This window comes from Athene noctua, chromosome 7 (assembly GCF_965140245.1).
Source record: "Athene noctua chromosome 7, bAthNoc1.hap1.1, whole genome shotgun sequence".
Taxonomy (NCBI): Eukaryota; Metazoa; Chordata; class Aves; order Strigiformes; family Strigidae; genus Athene; species Athene noctua.
Genome location: NC_134043.1, coordinates 22044808 through 22064747, shown reverse-complemented (window position 1 = coordinate 22064747; position 19940 = coordinate 22044808). Strand labels below are relative to the sequence as shown.

The window sequence follows — 19940 nt, the reverse complement described above, 5'->3', positions numbered from 1 at the left end:
CACAACAGCATCCTTCAGGAGATTCTGCCATGAGTGCTCTTTCCTGCTTGCACTGTGAATTAGAAATTCTTTTATTTAACACCTAATGCTCAGCCCTACTTTCATGGAAACGAGTAACAATATGATTAGATTTTAACATCCAAAATTATTTTAGCTTAAGAACTTCCATAACTTACAGATACTCATCAATTTGTTTTCCAATTTAAAAAAAAAAAAAAAAAATGCCAGGGAATCCAAATCAATTTTAAAGCAAGTACAATCTGCCAAAGGCAGGCTTGATTTCCTCCTTGAGTGGCATATGTATCACATTATCACTCTGCTAGTAGCACAGTAAAATATAAAATATCAGCATTGTGTTAAAAAGGCTCCAAAGCGGTCTCTGACATTCTTCATTTAAATGAGAGTATTTATCCAGTATCAGGCAGATAAGCTCACTGAACAGAAGTAATTACAAGGTTTCAGTAATAGATAACCTTTCAGATATAACATGGAAAGGAAACTTCACAACAGATGCAGACTAGACTAGAAAAAGTGCCCAACTGAATGTCTGCTTCAAATAATTCAAGAATAGATGAGACAAGAGAGCAGCAGCAGCAAGGGCTCTGGAGGCAAATCTCTCACTTCTAGCTCTTGCCACATCATCGTCTCCTAGTCAGTTCTGGTTTACCTAGGTGGTAGATATTTCACAAACTCATGCTTTGGTATCTCATCATTAAAACCAGAAAAAAATTGTCTGGTTTAAGTAGTCTCATTCTAAGAATCAGACAGTAAGTTGTATTCCAAAAAGTGGTGTGACTATTTCCAAGATACTGTGTTTCTTGCATTATTCTGTTCTGCAAAATATCCAGAAGCATTAGCTTCATGAAAAAGTAGATGCACAATGTATAGCGAGAGGAGATGGAAATGATAAATGAAATATTCACCATTCTGATGCATCTCATTTTTTTGTGCTCTGAATGACCTAAGTAACACACAACATGTTTTCCAAATAGTTTTCCAATAGTTGAAAAACTTTTACAACAGAATCAAGTCTGTTCTACTGCTAGAAAGACTGACAACTGTCTAGGGCATTGGACATTTTCAATACAGCAATTTATTTTTCAATTTGGCTGCTGCTGGTGTTTTGCAGTACATTTTTTTATACAGTTTAGATCTATCAAAACTGATTCCTATCTATGATGAATCTTTACAGTAACATTAATCCAAAAAGTTGCAAAAGCCACAGCTAGCAACTGCTGCCTTGGGGAACTCAGCTATTACAGGTGATTTTTGGTGTAGGATAGCTTTTAGTGGGAAGAGTTGTTGTCAGTACTTCAAGTATGAATTATGTCCTCTTATGATTCCCATACAATATTGAGGAAAAACGAATTTATTCTTTATTTTTAATGACAGTAGTTGCCCAGAGTGCCCATGAAGGATGTTCTCTATGAACTGCAGAAAGTTTGTGTGAAGAATTTGAAACTATTCATTTCTGCATTCAAGCTCTTTTATTTCCTCCACTATAGCATTATTAATATTCTAACTAAAACCTAATTAAACTGCAGCATGACCTTTGTTTTGAAATAATGAAAAGGTAATTTCACGATCCTAAGCCAAATGAAGATCCAGAAGTGCAAGCAAACACACTTGACACCTCTGTATCTGCTGATTTCAGAAATCGTGCATTCCTCATGAATCAGAAGCAAGTGATAGACCAGCTGGAGTGGAAGGGAAGACCCTATACAGGAATCCCATGAGAGCGATCTCTAAGTCCAAGGGCTTTTATTCAACAAGATGTTTCTAAGTTATCATACTAGTAAAACACAGGGCTTTTTGGAAGCACAGTATCAGCACTATACACTGGTTGGTTATACATGCTATAGGAATATGTATTTATTTACCTGCAATCTAACTTACAACAATGCATGAACCCCAGAGCAGAACACTGATGACCCAATGACTGCAGGTTTCATTTCAAACAGAGTAAATTTTCAAAATGATTTCCCATTTATTTCTTCATTTCTCAATCCAATACCAACTAAAGGAGTAACATAAGCTTGTTTGAAAGCACAGTCAGGGATCTTCCCTAGCAGCAGCTTCATTCCACTGTAGACCTCATGGTATTATGATGTAGTGTGCACAATAATCACAAATACAGCACAGCTTCCCAAGTAAGTATAGCAGTTAAAATGTCAACTTCCAAACTTGTCATCAAGCTCGAAAGAATCCTTTTCGACACTATCTATACAGAATCAGAGACATTAAGAAAACTCTTCATGGCCATGCTCTGCTTGAGTGTCTGAACAGCTCTTTGCAGATACAGACACCTTTGCTACAACACAACTGCTCTCTCATGAAACTGGCAGGATGAATTCAAAAGCATTCTTAAAAATCACAGTTCAGTAAAACATTGCAACCAGCATGAGGCTTTTGAAAAGGCTACCATGTGTACCTCCTGCAGTGTGACTACAGTGAAGAGTTACTGGACAACTGAGAAAGACCAGTTGGCTTCAAAGCAGCTGAACCCTGGCTTCCTTCCCCTGCACCTCCAGAGCGGATCAATCACAATTTTGGCTGCCCTGTCTTACTGAACTGCCAGGTGACAGGGCATGATATCAATAGGGGAGGCAGAAAACCCTGATCTCACTAGCACTTTGGAAACTGCAACATACAAAGATAGAGCTCGTTATTTATTCTCTTCCTGTTTTAGAGAACTGACAGGAACAAATAACCTCCAGAGAGATGAAGGACCCTGATGCCTTCTGAACCACAAATGACCCTGAGAGCTAAATCAAGGTCACTGCTATCTGTTTCTTTGGGTAAATGTGTTGATACTGGATAAAATGATCATGGTAAAAAGATGGCAACAAGAGAGGAATGAAACAAGGCCTTTCTGTAGTCCACAGGAACATATCAAACCTTCAGACATACAGGATTCCCAAATCCACTCCCCAAAATAATAAATCAGTTCAGGAAGTGGGGAGAAGCAGTGTAGCAATCTGACAAAAAAAGATAAAAGTAGAAAATACTGACATAAGAGGTAGATGGGGAGTATATGGGAAAGGAAAGACTATATAGAATTATATAACATATAACATTTAGTTTCTCCCCAGAACAGTCCTACCACTCCCAGTGTCAACAAGCCCTGGGCTGCACAAAACAGAATTGACCACAGGGAAACCAGCTCCTATGATGCACCAGCCTTTCCAAGAGAACTGCGAGAATAAAGCTGTACCTCCTCCCAACTACTCATCTTCAGATAATCCATGAGATTTCCATGGCCATTTTTGAGATAGAGAGGCCAGAAAACAAATGCTGTACAGCAGGTAGAAAACTACCAGTGATCTCACTCATGTTGGGCTTTCCATGCTCAGGTCATTCTTTGTGAGGCTACACAAAACAGGCCAGGAAAAGAAAGACACAAGTAACCAACCAAACCTGTGCCTTCCATTGCTCCATGCAGGTAACAACTTAGCTCTTACGGGAACAATTAAGAAAAAACAGCACCAGTGTCAAAAAAGCCTCATGTACAGCTGTGAAATTGAAACCTTCCTTGCTTATTAGACAAAGTAATTCGCAACAGAATTAAGCTGCTTTATTAAGTCAGTGTAGGGAAATGTTTATAATGTAGGCTGAGCATCCCATAAGCCTGCTGAGACCCTATATGGGTGAGAAAGAAACAGGTGAACAGAGTACAATGAACTATGTCTTTTATAATAGAGAAAACATATACCTTGCTCTTTAAAATATTAGGAGTGACTTAATTCAACCTTAATTCTCCAATACTGGAAATAACTTTGGGATAATACTGGCAGTGTGTGGTTGTCATTCATCTGTCTTTTAAGAAAAGTGTTCATTTAAAGGAAAGAGGATTAAATGGTATAAATGCACACAGAAGTGCTGTAGTGATTTTACACTAATAGTAACTCCTTACTTTTCTGGGAGCACTTGAGCTATACTAGTACTTCAGCCAAAGTAAGAATCCACCACCTCTTGGAGGTCCTTCAAAGCATCTTAGAATGACTAACCAGAGCAACCAGAGTGACAGCAGTTGCATTTTATTACGTCCTGAACCTGACTTAACTTATCAGCTTAGTGACCAGAAACTGAGACACATATTTCCTTTAAGGAGGGAGTGTATGCTAGTGTTTCCAAAATTGTTTTATTTAACAGCTAAAATAAATGGAGGTGTATTTGATGACATCTGAACATATGATTGTATCCAGAACAGATCTCAGGATGTTCTGAAGAAAACTGAAGATGAAGTATCAGTGATAGAAGAGATAAAAGACACAGCATACAGGGAAGCCATTAAATAGCTTATTATCAATTTTGCAGCTATTTCGATATTAAGATAAATAGCAGGAAATTTCAAAAACCAGAATGGCAAATTAGACACCGCTCCAGGTAAACATCCCATTGTTTCTGTGCCCCAGTCATTTCCCACAGGGATACAAACTCACAATCTTCATCGCAGAGATTCCTGTTTCCCCAAATATAACAATTCTATTAGGTTGATGTGTGTATCAACAACTATTTACTCCCTCTAAGGTTAACAATCTCAATAATCAAGAGAGACAGGTAAACTGTAATACAGAAATTATGTCAACCAGTCACCATACCATGAAGTAACAAGTTATTTTTTTGTATTTCAAATGAAGGTGGTCTGACTTTAGGCTCTAAAATTCTTGACTATAAGCAATCCAAAATGTCATTTACAAATGCTACACTACTCTCCCAGGGCTGTAACATCTGCATGTATTACTGTTGCTATTTTATTCCAAAAAGAGGCAAAGAACATGCCAACTCAGCTGAGCAGCAGAACAAAGCACCCTCACTCACAAAAAAGCATCAGGAAGGCAGGTTCTCTCAAAGTGCACATAGAACTGTAAGCCACTAACAGAGCATCTCCAGCTGTCACACAGTAATTGGCTAGCTCAGCTGTCAGTGCACACACGAAGATAAGCCCTTCATTTTCTTCATTTGAAACATCCTATAGTTTCAAGAAAGAGGAACTTTCACAACAGCAGAAATTGAGCTCTGCCAGTTGGATTTTTTTTCCCCCTCTATACTACAGTGCTATTTTTCTAGTTGCCTTCTATTCATTTATGTCATTTGAGTAGAGTTTTGGATTAAAATTTACACTTCAATATGGCTTTCCTGTTGTTTTGCAATTTATCTGCACCACTAGCAGTTGCAATTACATGACAGACAGTTCTGTTGTAGGGGATGACTCCTTAGGAAGGGAAATGCACAACTGACACTCCATCAGCTGCATACATACAGAAGTTTGTTGCACCTGGCACTTTTAAACGTAGCCACAGCATCCTTGTATCATCAGCCTTAACACTAAATTTGAAAAAGAGCAAGTCAAAAGTTATTTGTTTATCCAGGCAGATGGTCCTTTTCCCTGGTCCTTTTCCCAGTACAATATCCACATGCAACTTTGGGTTCTTAAGTCTCAATACAGACTTCACAAGACTCTTACTGCAGGGAATTCATGCTCTTTTGTGAGTTTGTAATTCTCGTGGGCAATTAAAAGAAGGAAATTGAATGGGAAAAGTCACCATATGTCACCTGGAAGCTTTGCTTCCAGATGTTTGTAAAAGTTTTTCATTCTACAGATACTGCTTAGCACCAAGGATCAGCAAGAGGTAGCAAGCCAATTCTGAATTCCTCACTCTGTTTATCACTGAAGATAATGCTAATTTTTCCATTTAATGGAAGCATAATCAGATCGTTAACTCTTAATGAGCCAAGCCACCATTGATTTAATTGCAAATATTACTGAAGAAAACAAAAACATTATCTTGTTCCTATATTAGTGATAAGCAAAGCAGTCAGTTTAATGTCACTGGAACTTAATGTCTTGTTGGCATCAATACCAGGGTGGTGCTCTGATTTTGTGGACATGCAAATGAAACTAATGGTAGTACTGAAAAATCTCAGCTGCAGTCAGAAAGGGGAAGAATTTGCATATACATGACCAGATATATAATTGGTTATTATCTTTTATGCTTCAAATGTTAGTGATTTATAAAGATACAATGAATGGTGTAGTATATTTATTACCAGGGTAAAGGAACATGCTTCTGGGCATGCAGGTTATGATGCCAACTCCTAGGAAGACCTAGGGCCATATCCTATTTTCATAACCATACTTCACAGTGATGATGGCATTTGAGGCCAAATACCTCTGTGTTTATGTTATTACATCACAGATCGACTTGGATATAGGTCTTCTAAACCACTAACTAGCGCTATCACGTGATACCTCTGAAGATTAAAATCTTTCCAACATTACTAGGGCTTTGGTACCACCCACACAAGAATGCTAGCTTTGTATTAGATAATTTCTTATAATTGTCTTTACTCTGGATTACTGTCAGGCTAACAAAAGACTAAATATAGAACTTGAAAGATCTATGGTGAAGATCACCCACTCTAGGCATTTAGGTTCTATACTTCGTATGTATATATCTAAATACCACATGGAACAAAATTAAATCACCTTTTTCACCATTTAACTTAAAACAAGAACCATGGAAATTAGTTTGAAAAGTAAAACTAAAAACAAACCCCACACTCTGGTTTCATAGGTATAAACTACAGGAAAAGTGTGAAATAGGGGGAAAAAAAAAAATCAAACATTTACTCTGAGGAGAGTCTGTGGGTGTTCTAAAAGAAATACAAAACTATTTTAATTTGGGCTTCACTTCAGATGAAGCATTGAAGCACTGAGGTGAAAGGACTGACTTCCATACTGCCAAAACGTACTGAGGCTTGACTTAACATCTCTTTCAGGAGTTTGAAAACTAGGATGGGACGGTCACATCTAGCATTTGCCATTTTGCCAATGGGGCCAATGAGGAGTGGTCAGGAAGGTGAATGCTTTGAATTAAAGGATTTTTGTGGGCCACCCACTCTTTAGCACCAAAACATTTAAATCTGCTGTGGGAAGCAGTAAATAATGGATTTGGCAGTGATTACTGAAAGAAAGCTTCACCTTCTCTTTGAAAGTTGGTGTCTCACTCTGTTTCCTCACATAGAATATTCATCACCAAATCTGCCCTTGAAAATGGTAGTATTTGAGGCAGAAAATGAACTGGCTTGAACTCTAACCTACATTTACATTGATCACCTCTTCCCATGAAGTATCAGAAATAACAAAGGTGGCTTCAAATCCTAACTACGATGACCTATTTCACTCCCTCAGTGCATGAGCCACGACACTGCAGGGCACATCCTGAAACACACAGTGCTATATGGGGTGCTGGGGTGGAGTGACAAACCCGTCAATCTCCCAACATCTGCTTTATATTCATTACCTAGAAAGTTAACAGTTAATTTTCATCAAACTGAAAGTTCTGGTTTGGAAGAACAGAGACAAACATAAGTTTTACTTCAACAATGAGAGATTCTTTGGGAAGCAGAAAGTCTCATCCCACTATTACACCACTTGGTAATATAAGATAGCTATGATTGAAAGCGTTAAGGGGGCTTTAAGAAGAAGCAAAAATTTAGAAGGAACATTTAAAAAAGAAACCAAGACTAAGAAAACAATTCCATCTTTGAGATGCTTTGACATTGAAATGTCATTAATTACTTCACTAGTTACAGACAATGACAGCAACCCCCCTAATAAAGTTAAAACTTGCAATTCTGTAATATTAATTTACTTATTTTGATTAAAAGGAGAGGAAAAAAAGGCTGAAGGCACACAGGAGCTGGGGAAGGGTGTAATGTCTAATATCATAATTGAACACTAAAAACTATACAGCAAAAATTTTACTGAACTCTGTTGGTCTCTTATGCATACATATTAAGACACAATTTGGAGGTGATGCAATGGTTTGGCTGAGTATCTTAAGGCTGTGAGCTATTCCTCTATGTGTGGTCCATTTGTAAGTAAGAAAGCGACTGCCCCGCCTTCTCTACTCTTTAACCAAAGACTTAATTCTCTCACTTCACTGTAAGTCATGAAAAGCACGTGTATTTCCTTGACATTGCAAACGCTGGTAAGAGTTACCAATCACACCGTTGCACCCTGCAGTTAAAATCACCTCTTGACTGAAGAAGTAGCAACCAATGCTAGAATTTGCACTTTTATTGTTTCTTTAGTACCAAGAAAAGTGAAACAATCAAGGAAGCTGGATCTGGTGTATGCCATCAACAGTACATGTTACAAGAAAGAAGTTCATTCATACAATGTTACTTCATGAGTGATGTGTTATCATAACAAAGGCAAAGTTGACAAAATATGCCCATTTGAGTTAGGAGGCACTGAGGACAAGACCAGTGCAAACTCCGTAAAGGTCTCCTGCCTTGAAAGTTCAGGGGTGGAGTTGGCAGGAGGCAGGTGAAAGTGCTGTGATACAGCTGTTGCATGATGCAGTGGCTGGGAAAGATGTCCACATGGATAGAGGGAGGCAGAGAGGATGAAGCACGAATTTTAGTGCATTTTACACTGTTAAAACCCATTGTACACAATATCAGTGCCTGACCATGATACCATGTCCTAAAACAAATGGCCACATGCAGGACACCCTATTGCCAGTCCACTGACTTCCCAATTTAAAGGATTTTACTGAGTTCACAGTGAACTTTATTCAGCAAAATGGCCCAATCTAATGCCCTGCAGACACCACTAAGACAAAAACTTATTTAAAACATATAGGTTGATAGGTCCTGTTGCAAGAAACCAAACTTTGAAGACAAAGCTTTATGTCAGGCATTTTTTCCCTGTGAGCTGAGATTTTCTCAAAATACTGTTCAACAAGTAAGATTTTTTACTTTATTTATGACTTAACAGCAAACATCTGTCACTGGAAAATGATAAAACCCAAGAGAACAGTTTGATAAAGAGACAGCTTTCAGTGAGAAGAAAGTTTTTAAATCTCCAGCAGCATACTCAGCAATTATAGCATGGCAAAAAAATTGATATACCATATCACATACAGGTTGCTTTACTGGGTGCAGAAATTTCTTTTGTCTAGATGAGCCATTAACTGCAGTCATGGACAGTAACAAAGACAAGCTTGCCACAGCATTATAGAGAGAGCTACAGTTGCTCTGAATCACAGCTTTATTAGCTTTCATGTGCTTCTGTAGGGAAGTGAAAATCAAAGCTGAAACTGCAGGCCTCTTTCTCCTTGCAAGATGCTCTAGCCAGGCAAATGTAAAACTTCAATGTAGTTAGTTACTACCATTCTAAAAATAAATTAACGTCGCCATGCTGACAGTATCACACTTCCAGAACTAAAACGAACAGAGCTGATAAGTCTGCTAATTACTGCTTATTAAAGCTTGGGCACATCTCCCAAAAAGCCAGATTAGCTTGTCAACTCTACAAAGCCACCAAAGATCTAATGACATTCTTTGAAAGAATGGTGGTTTGCCAGAGGATCATGGTTAGATCTTACTCCGGCAGTTTGGTGGGCACAAAGCAGCACAAACATCCACCCTTCTGCTGACACTGCACTGCTGCAGTAACACTGCTTTATGCAGCAAATAAAAAAGGGTGACAGTAGAAGACAAAATAACAATGATTCATGTACCGTGGGCATTAAGAGAAAGGTGTTTTCAGAAAGAATCCAAAAGGTGAAGTTCACCTCTAGGCAAAGGGCCAGCACAAAGCAAAGGACCTCAAAACTAGCTCAAAGTGGTGTTTAAGTAATTGACGGGCTCCATGCCAGTCTCATAGATAAAGATGAATTTCACCCTCAGACTAAGAAAGGGACATTTAAGACAGCCAACTATGAACAAAAAAATCATCCGGTCAGCAACATAAGCAAAGGAGAAGCAGGTTGCAAGGAGACTAGGTCAAGTTGGAAGGGAAGGACAGTAATATACAAGCCAGAGTACTTTGTTGCCTGGCAACTCAAAAGCCAACAAATAAACTATAAAAAAAGAGGCAGCTACAATTCAGTTGGCTCACTTTTCTAAGGGGAGTACCTCATAAGACCAACAAATAAGGAACACTTCCCACTCTAGATGACAAAAAACTTTTCTCAAATCAGGGATCTTAACTATTCAGAAATGGAAAACCAACTAACCTTGAATGAAGCACCAAAATGCAGTCTCCCTTTTAAAAATACATTCTTACTATCTTTGGATGTTTGAAAGACATAACTGTATCAAAATGTCTTATCCAATTATCCAAAGTTATGTATGAACTAAGCATTAGCTGAAAAGTCAAAATTAGTATTTCCAACGTGGTGCTGTTCTGGTGGCATGTTCTATTCGTCAAAACAGGAACACCTGTAGTATTTACTCTTTCTCACCTTCTTCCAGTAAGGCAGCATGTGTTGCTGTGATCGAACAGCACCTGTCCGGGCTGCTGCTGCACCTGGCTTCACTCACCATGCTTATCAGTCTTCTGCACTATGTGTCTTAGGGATGGTCTTAGGCAGACCTTGTTATTTAAAAGGATGCAGATCTCTACTGTAGCATTAGCACAGCAAGACACTGCTGACTATGAAATGCACTTTCTCTCCAGGCAAAACAGCTTTTGGAAGGAAAGATCTTGCTATCACATTTGTAAGAGAATTTATTAGGCCTACCTTTTTTTATTAGCTTCCTAAGGTGTTTCTTTGCAATTACCCCATTAAGAAAACCAAGACAAATTAAAAAAGAATGCCCACTTCGGTACTGTAGTGAAGCTCTGAAAGAAGTGTCTTCCTCCATATTTTGGGGTCTGGATTTTATTCCTTGCAAACCTAGATTTCCTTGCCTAAGTGGATCCAGCAAAATATTTGGTGTTGGGTAAACAGCAAAACCCCTGTGTTTTCTTTCAGTTACACAATGTTACTAGGGAGATGTTATAAATACAATCACAATCATAATATTGTTAGTTTACATATATTCCCATGTGAAAGACCTGAGTATATGAAGCAGAACACCGGAACAAGGACAATAGCAGAAAATATTTCAAAACACAGTTACAGCACTGTGTAAAAATGAGTAATTAAAAATACATACACAATTACATAACGAATAAGTTCTCTTTGTAAAAATTAAATGTGTTGAAAGTTAAAATTACAGCAAAATTACACAACCTTCCTTGTTAAGTTTGTTAGGCAAGCAATGGTACCTTGTTCAACGAACCATGCTATGTCAGCCAGTCCTCCTCAAACTGCTGAACTGGGAGGAAGACATTCTGCACTTTGCATGTCAACTCAGCCTTTAGAAACAGCTCAGTGGCTTGCAAGTTTAATGCATTTACTGTATTCCCCTTAGTCTTTAGAAATGCTGTCATTCAGAGTTCTTCCTAGAACAGATACTTTCTCTGTGCTGAGAGAGATTCGCTCTATTAATCATAGGTATGCTTTCTAGTAACGATTTTGTGATGCTTGCTAATGGTGGTTTTTTGTGGTATTTGTGGTAATCTATAATACGGTAGAAAAATTCAGAGGATAAAGCCTCCATGTCCTTGTGTATTACAGAATCCTATGAACCCACAGTCGTGATGGCTACACACCTGCAGGCCAAGTAACCTTTTAGGTTGTGACAATTGCTTATTAAACTATTCTTGTATTTCATACCACAGACACAGACAGAATCAAACGCAGAAGAGTATCAGACCATGACCTTACAGCATGTTAACAGATGAAGTACACACAAAGTATAGCGATCAAGGAAGCAGGGAGAGGTTCCACATTAATGCTGCTCTGGTCCTTTTGGACGATTGGTGCACACACTTCCTCAGGGGCTGACTAGTGCTAAATAGCTGAGAACAGCTCTAATAGCCCCTCTTTGCATAGGCACATCATCAGTCCTGCTGGCACCAAGAGACAGCCTCAAGAATTACAACCCTACAAGTGGTGAGTATTTTTTAAAATAGCCACTTTTAGTTGCAAAGCACCATAAACATTTGGGATACATTTTCTCCGGTCAAATTTTTGTCCAAAATGACGAAGATAAGATTACATGAATGCACTGAAACCACCATTCCCCTAATTTCACCTCTCAGGATTACACAAATATGGCCTGACTTGCACAAAAGCTCTGAGAAGCAGTCACACTGTAAACAATTCGCACCATAAATCCCTATTACCATCTATGGCAGGGTTAACAGACCTGCGCCAGGGCATTTAGAAGCTACAGACACACTCTTCTGCTTAAATCACCAGAAACACAGCATTGATGGGTAACTCCATGGAAACTTCTTTTCACAGTACATCAGACAAAGAACAGGCAAAAAAATAGCATATTATAGAACACTAATGGATTTTGTTTGTTAATGAAAAGCAACCCCTGCCAGAGGCATTTAAACAAGGATGATGCAGAAATTAAGATGAATACTTCGGTAAATTCTACTGCCAGCTTAATGCCTATAATGAAAAGGAATAAAGTGAAGTAGGCATGTTGCTATACCAATTTATTTCCACACCTCCTCCCCATCAAATACTGATAGGAACTTATATTCGTTACCAATGCCAGTAGCAACTCCTTTTATGAATGCAAATTAAAAGTTATTTTTATTTGTAAACTAAGTTTTATGCCTGTGCTTTATATCTATACAAGACTTCAAAAAAATCTGTGATGTGTTACGAAAGCATAATGTAAGTGCTTACCTTTTTCAGGAACCGTACTCCATAGGTAAATATATAAAGGTAAAATGTAAATCTCCACCTGCAAAAGGTACAAGAAATTAACTCTAGGATACCAGGTTTACATACTTTACAGTCCAACACATGATTTCTTACAGCACTGTCAAACCACCACACCCTGGTCACATTAACAAAGCTGAAGCAAAATTTTGGTCTGGTTTTCTACAACTTTGTTATCAAGCTTTGTGCCCATCCGCTTGCTTTTCCCAGCCCACCATTAGACCTCTGAAAATACTGGTGAATTTCACCTGAACATGACCAAAAAAAAAAAAAAAAAAAAAAAAAAATCAAGGATAATTAAGTTTTTAAAAGTTTCATGAAAACTAGCAGGACAGAGGACAATTTGCACTCCTACTGAATGGAAGTTCACGTGATTAGATACCAGGACAATGATAATAAGAAATTTTGTTAAGCTTTCAGCAGGTGGCTTTAGAGTGCTACACATCAAATACAGTCTTTAGTAATGAAAAGTATCACCCACAGTGAGCTGGAAATTCACTTAGCAGATCCCAGCACTTCATACTTGGTTTTAGGGAGTGCATTTGTGTCAGAGAGATATACTGGATACAGACATACATATCCACAATTTATGTCTGCTTCCAAAGGGCTTACTTGATCAAGATGATTCTACGTTTTCCCAAGTACACATGAAATAATTGCTGAACTTCTAGTTTTTCTTTTCAGATAGAGGCAAACTAGAAGCTAGGAACAAGATGCCATGGAAAATAAGACAGAAACCAGTAGGAGATTTAATACAAAATCATCCTCTGCTCTATGTCCTTCTCCCTTCCCCAGTAAAAGAGACTGAGATTATCTTCCTATCTTTTGGACCCATTACTGGCTTAGGAAAAAAGAGTCAATGGAAGCATGATGAAATAAAATCAAACTCTTATGAGATGTAAATTTAGAGGAATGCCTGGGGTTTTTCCCAATGGTTGGAGCGACTACACAAATATGTTTGACATAAACACCAGTGAGGTACTATTCATAATGTTTATAGCAGGATGAGATTTAGCTTCGTTAGTGTGAGGTAATACTGCAGCATGAATCATCTTCAATTATGTATTTTACAGCACTTAAAACTTTCTCTCTACTGGCAAAACTATTAGCTTACGGTTAATTGCCACTGAAGTGTGTTCAGCCTTTACTGGAATGGTCTCAAAACTGACAATGCTCCTATGCAAAAGAAAGTTAATCCAAACTTTCCTCTTCAAAGCTACTTTTACAAGTATTTAGAAAGAAAGTTGTCATGCATGAATAACCCTCTGACAAATTGAGTACAGGAGACTGTAAGAACATCAATGAGATTTAAAGTGTGATACTTCAGCTGAATAGAAGCACTCTCTTATCCTGTAGCTTCTTATTCTGCAGAGATTAATTTATTCAATTGATATGATACAAACACCGATCTTCAAGGGTTCAGACACACTAAGCTTTCATGCTTGCAGTTTCCTCAAGATACTGCAAAAATAAGAGTACTCTGAGTCAAAATGTTAGTTGTGTTGGTAGAAACCTTAAAATCACACACATGGAAGAAACAGCAAGGGCAGCAATATGAAGGAAGGTTTTATTTGGGTGAATGTCTGAAGGCTATCACTGAAAATAAAAATATTAGGAGGGGAAAACTGTCTAACCACTCAAAGTGCCCTTCTTTCATTCCTAAGTGTGAGCAGTTATGATAAATTCCTCACAAAGAAGAATTTGTAACATATTTGAGGATATTTGTATCTTGCTGTTGGGAGATGCAATATTACACGGAGGAGACCAAGGGCAGTCTAAAGTATTTGAAATATATTAATGGTTAAATTTTAGATGGTGGGTCTTAGGGATTTTCCAGTCTGCACAGATGTCTGGAAGGCTCTGGTTGCAGCATTTGCTGCCCCTATCACCTGAGAGGTAAGAAGGCACTTCCTGAAACAAGCAAAACCAGAAACACCGATTTCCCCGTCTGACTTTCCGCCCACCTCCCAAAGCGCTGCCACTGCTGCAGATCCGTGCTAAAGCCATGGACTGCCCTGTAGGAGAATTCCTGCAGCTATGGAGAATTCTCAGAGCCAAGAGCCACCAAGTATTATTCGGGTGTGCCAAAGACAATCAACTTGCTCCAACTGTTTGAATGCTACAAAGGTGATACATGCATACAAGTATATGATAATATATGCATATATGGTCTTCTCTCTTGTTTTTCCCTAACCTGCCAAACAAGTCTACTTGGATTGAGCATCAGAAAATAAAGGAAGGCTCAGAACTGGGTGATAGACAAAGATGGTCAAAGTGCTAACTACTTTAAAAATTAAATAATATTGGTAGAAAAAAATTGCTCATTCCTGCTAAACAAAATCCACAAAAACTATTCAACAAACTTCTGTCTTGGTCAAAGAAAGGGACAGGAACTAGGTTGTGAAGCTGCATTATTCACCCAAAATCATGCAGACAAGACCAGAAGGTATGAGATGCTTCATGCAATGCAAATTTGTCTAGCAAGATTCTTCCAAAGGTGAGCTCTCAATTCAATTCTCTTGCAACAAGTACTCTAAGGAAATCAGTCATTCACCATCTACAGTATATACTTCTTTATCCCTCTGTTTGTGTCTCACTGCAACCACAGATGGAGAGATGCAAGTGAAGGGAAATGAGTGAGTTGGAATCATGTCCACTCACAGTATAGCCCAGTGTCCAGACCACCTCAGTATTTTTGGAACTTAGGCAAAATGTTCATTCTCTCTGCACAGGACATCATAGAAGAGGACATAATTCTTAAGTTTGAGGTTATCAAATCTGATTTCCAACTGAATTCACAAAGTGGTAGTTGATTAAGAGAGGTCTTTAATTTGTCCTAGGTAATAGTCCCAACTCTCATGGATGCTCATAAAGCCCTTTGCCTGAGCAGTCCGGATAGCCAGTGGCATAAACCCTCTCTAGTACCCTGTCTGATATCCTGTTCAAGATCCTTCTTAAGCATCAGCAGCTCATGCTGAATGTCCCCAAGTCACTGGGGACAGCTGTTTGGGTCACAGATGGTTGTTGCACAAATGTTGCAACAGGGAAAGCAACAAACTTCTAAAGATGCAGTAGCAGAGCCCAACAGACTAGGAAAAGCAAGGCAAGATCTGTACTAAGATATCTTTAATTCGCCTTTCCCCCAGCAATACTGACTGCCCTATTAAAGCAACACAATGGAGATGACTAGGTGAAGCGCCCCATTGTGGGTGACTGCCACATCAACTCACATTTAACTAAAGGATGAGGACAGCTGAAGCTGCTCTGTTTTGTGAGAATTTACTCTGGCCCTCAGACTTCAAACACTCCTCCAGTCACTTGTATAGACACACAAAATTTGTATGACCTACAAACACACACACGAAGAATGCTGCTTGAAAGACTTTTTAGGTTAATTTAAATCCAGCAAACCCAGATGAAAGCACTCAAGGAACAAGTGTTCTGGAAGACTTGATCTGTCTGCTCACAAAAAGGTTTATGAGATTCACACTGTAGTCCTACACTAACCTGCCTACAAGACTTACAGATTGAACCAGGCTTGCATGGTTCTTCTTGAGTTCAGAACGAGGAAGATCAAACCTGTTTACATATGGTTCTTCTGGCAAATCCTGTGGATTGCGCTGGTGCTTACCACACTAGTGTTTCAAATATGGATGTGACACACTGCAGTGAAGAGTCAACCTAAAAAGTGAGTCTTCAGTAACAAAACCAAATTCTTTTCTAACATAGTCTTAAAATGAATGCTCTAGAGCCCCTCAAGAGTGCGGCAACAGATCTGACTACTCTTGTTCAACATGTGAGTACATTCCTGATATAAAGCACAGACTGTTTCTTAACCTCTCAAAACTTTTAACTTTGAGCTGCTAATGAAATGTTAAAGATGCTTCAGCATGATACAGAACACTAAGAAGATGGAAAAGTTGGAGAGCCTCGGCCAACTAATCTGGTATACCCCATTGTGCTTAATTCAGCAAAAACTATTTAAGTGCAGACTTGAGCAAGCAATTCACTGATTTCATGCATATGTCTAACCAGGTTCCCTTCACTACACTGATTAATTTTATCCTTAAAACTTCCCTCCAAATTTCTGCTCTACAAACTGTTCAAGCAATGTTCAGGCAAAGCATCCCCCTACCTCATATACACACACTCACAGTTTGCAGAGCCCACCACATGGAGTTTGTGCTGTGTCAGAAAGATGCCATCCTCCCCATGGACCTGCTGTCCAGAAGAGTGAGCTCAGCGTGGCCACTCTCCCAGGAAACGGGCTGCTTCTCCCAAGTGATAAGGCTAAAGAGGCCCAAGGCCTCTCTGTGCTCCTGCAGTTTTCCCTTTGTTCCATTTCTTCTGCAGGAAGACTGGCGGGCTGAGCTTTGCGCACAGGCACTCTCGCAGAGCCCCCAGCTTTGCAGCACGCCCCCGGCAGCGCGCACCCCTTATGGCTCCGGTGTCAAACCAGTGCTTGCTGCCCAGAACGGGGTGCAAGGATCCATAGTTATCCAACTGACTTTTCACAAGCAAACACAAAACATAATAAATGCACAATGTTAAAAACATATCAGCCATTTGCTTCCAGAGTTGTAGCTTTTATTTAGAGATGCTTCTGCCACTGATCTGCTGTTACAGTCAGGGCCACAACCAGAAATGTAAGAATGACACACTTCAAAACGTTAAGTTAACGTAAGTTAACGTTAAAACCCCCTCATATTTAGCAACTAGCCGTGGGCTCACCACATTGCCTGCCGTGGAAGAAGCTGTCTTTTTGACTCTGAAAACTATTTTCAGAGAAACTGCAGACTCCTGCAATTTTGCCCATGGAAATCACTCCAATAAAATTTCAGATTTGCTGTTCTCAGTCACCTGCTGCTCAGCTCCTGGCAGTGGCTGACAGACCGCTGGGCTCAGGCTTTGGTCTGAGAGCCAAACCAAGCCTAATGCAAACTCCACAGGTGCAGGCATTGGTTCTGGAGAAGCTGAGAGGGCTTGAACTGCCGTTACACAGCTTGTTCTCCATTTTAATCCCCACCATCTGACTGAACTGGGCAAGCATGTAGCTGGGCTATTGTAATCGTTAGCTGAGACTGAAAGCTATTTTTACTGCAATGATTTCCTGTGGCTGTGAAGAGTATGTTCACTGTGAGACTGCTCAAAGGAGCATTTCTGAGGATGAGTTCAAACAATACTGAATGTTTATTTATTTTAAACAGGAAGCATTACTAAGTTCCCTACATGCCCACTGTGACTTAAAGCAGTTCATGTTTTATCCTCACATTGCATTTTTCTGCTCCCCCAAACACAGTACCAGAGCCTTCAAATCTCTGATTCACTCAAGGGGACTTAATCCACTTAAGGCTGCTTCTGGCATAGTAAGAGGTATGCGTTCCTTCTAGGTAGTTACGTCTAAGGAGAGATATTCAGTGGATGATTCCAAAACCAACAGACTCTGAACTTCTGGATCAACTTCTTAATATTCGTGACATTGTCTACCCACATATTATAGCTCCCATTTTAGGTTAAAACCAAAAAAACCCAACAACAAACAAACAAACAGCAATCCTTCTACCCTATAACAACAAAAAATCCCCACAAAGATATTTTTTTAGGCAATAAACCATGTAAAAATGCGAGACAGAGCACAGAAAAATAACACTTCATCCATCCAAAACATAGGAGGACTATTAGCACCTCAAACATGGTCTCACAAATTCAAACTTAAGACCTTTTGTATTGTATCACCAGTGTTGATCTTACAGTACTAAGTTCAATCTTACAGCAGTTAAATTGTGCTTTTATATCAGGCACATGACAATTCAGGTGTTACTGTGTTTAACTCTGAGCAATCCTTTTGAATCTTCTGCCTTCCCTGATCAAAGCCCTAATACACACAAGCAGTGAGCAGGGCTATCCCACAGCATTGTTAGGCAATTGTGGTGGATGACTATTAAATACTTCACAGCTGCATCACTGCCTAGAAGATTAAACCAACAAATTGCCACCTTCTTCTGACACATCAGTTTTAAAAGAAATTTAGAAAAATTAAGTTCCAACTCTTTTTCAGGCAGAACTCAAAATAAGACAGGGTGAAAGTAATTTGATAACCCAGGTGACATACTCTCAGCCTTTGGCCTCATACACATGGATGTATGTTTTCACTTGCAAATTTTCAGACCCCTCTCCTAAAGAATTTCTACTCTTAAATTCCAATCTCACTATCTCCTTCACCTAATAAAGCTCTTTTATAAATTAAACTAAGAGCTTTATTAAATCCTATGTCTGTATGTGCTTAGATCATGACAAACCTATATGCTGAAAACCCAAACGATAGAGCTGATCAGAAACACAATTAGTGTGTAGGACAGCCCCATGACATACCTTTGATTGGTTCAGAAACCAGATAGAGGTGCAACTCTGCTTCAAACAGTCTGTACCCTCCACTAAATCTTTACTTATCTTCATTCCTGATAACTACTCTCATACAAAATTGCAAGCGTGACAATATAGTAGATGGCAGTAGCCCCACTTCTCGAACTTGCTACCTCCTAAGATTTCTATAACAATAATTTGCTGCATTTCTGCAAAGCCTGGCAGATGCAAGTGGATCTAAAGAATATTCATTTAAAATAATTAGAGTCAATCTTCTTCCCCTTTTTGGCATGGTATTGCTGTTGAGTAAGACTGGAGCAACCATGCAAATGGTAAATAGTTCCTGCACTATGGTTAAGCAGAAGTTATCTGAGCAAGGAGACAGTAATGCACAGCTCACCGATATGTGCAAAATAGCAGGCATGATAAATTGATAAATCTTTATTGCTTTCCTTTTCAATTTTCTGGCTTAAGATTTGACTGTCATCTGATTTTCCTCTTGGTTGCAGTTTGAATCAGTTAGTTAATATTTAATGTTACACTGCCACTTGAGACCAGTCCTGTCCTAAATCTGTATGCTCAAAACACAGCTCTGAAAGTCTTAAGAGCAAAATTTAGTAGTGCAGAAAAAAGGAAACACAGTACTAAATTTTTAAGTGATGCAATTTTATAAATAATAAAGCATGTTTATATAATTAGAACAGAAAAGATGCATAATACAATAGGTGTTTTAGGAATTCCTTCTAGGTTACATATCTTCTGTTTAATGGTTATGCAACTGTTCTCTTCAGAGTGCTTCCAGGACTACATGAAATAAAGCTCTAAAAAGACCTTAGAGATCTATTAGCACTGCCAAATCTTGCCCTGCAGAGAGGTGCTACTATCTGGAAAGCTCATGGGAAGAACACACAGAAAAAACAGATGTAGCCAAACACCCTCCCCTGTAGGTCTGATCAACAGAACTGGTTTCTCATCAGTGATGTTCAA

At 38.9% G+C, this 19940-nt stretch overlaps 1 protein-coding gene across 4 annotated transcripts in view; it reads right to left on the bottom strand.

Moving 5' to 3' along the window:
• Positions 1-19940, bottom strand: part of CERS6 (ceramide synthase 6) — a 128884-nt gene that overhangs the window by 50855 nt on the left and 58089 nt on the right. For all 4 annotated transcript variants that reach the window (XM_074910679.1, XM_074910680.1, XM_074910681.1 and 1 more), the window contains one exon: positions 12555-12612. In XM_074910679.1, the coding sequence (XP_074766780.1) occupies positions 12555-12612 (58 nt within the window). The remainder of the gene's footprint in view (positions 1-12554; positions 12613-19940) is intronic.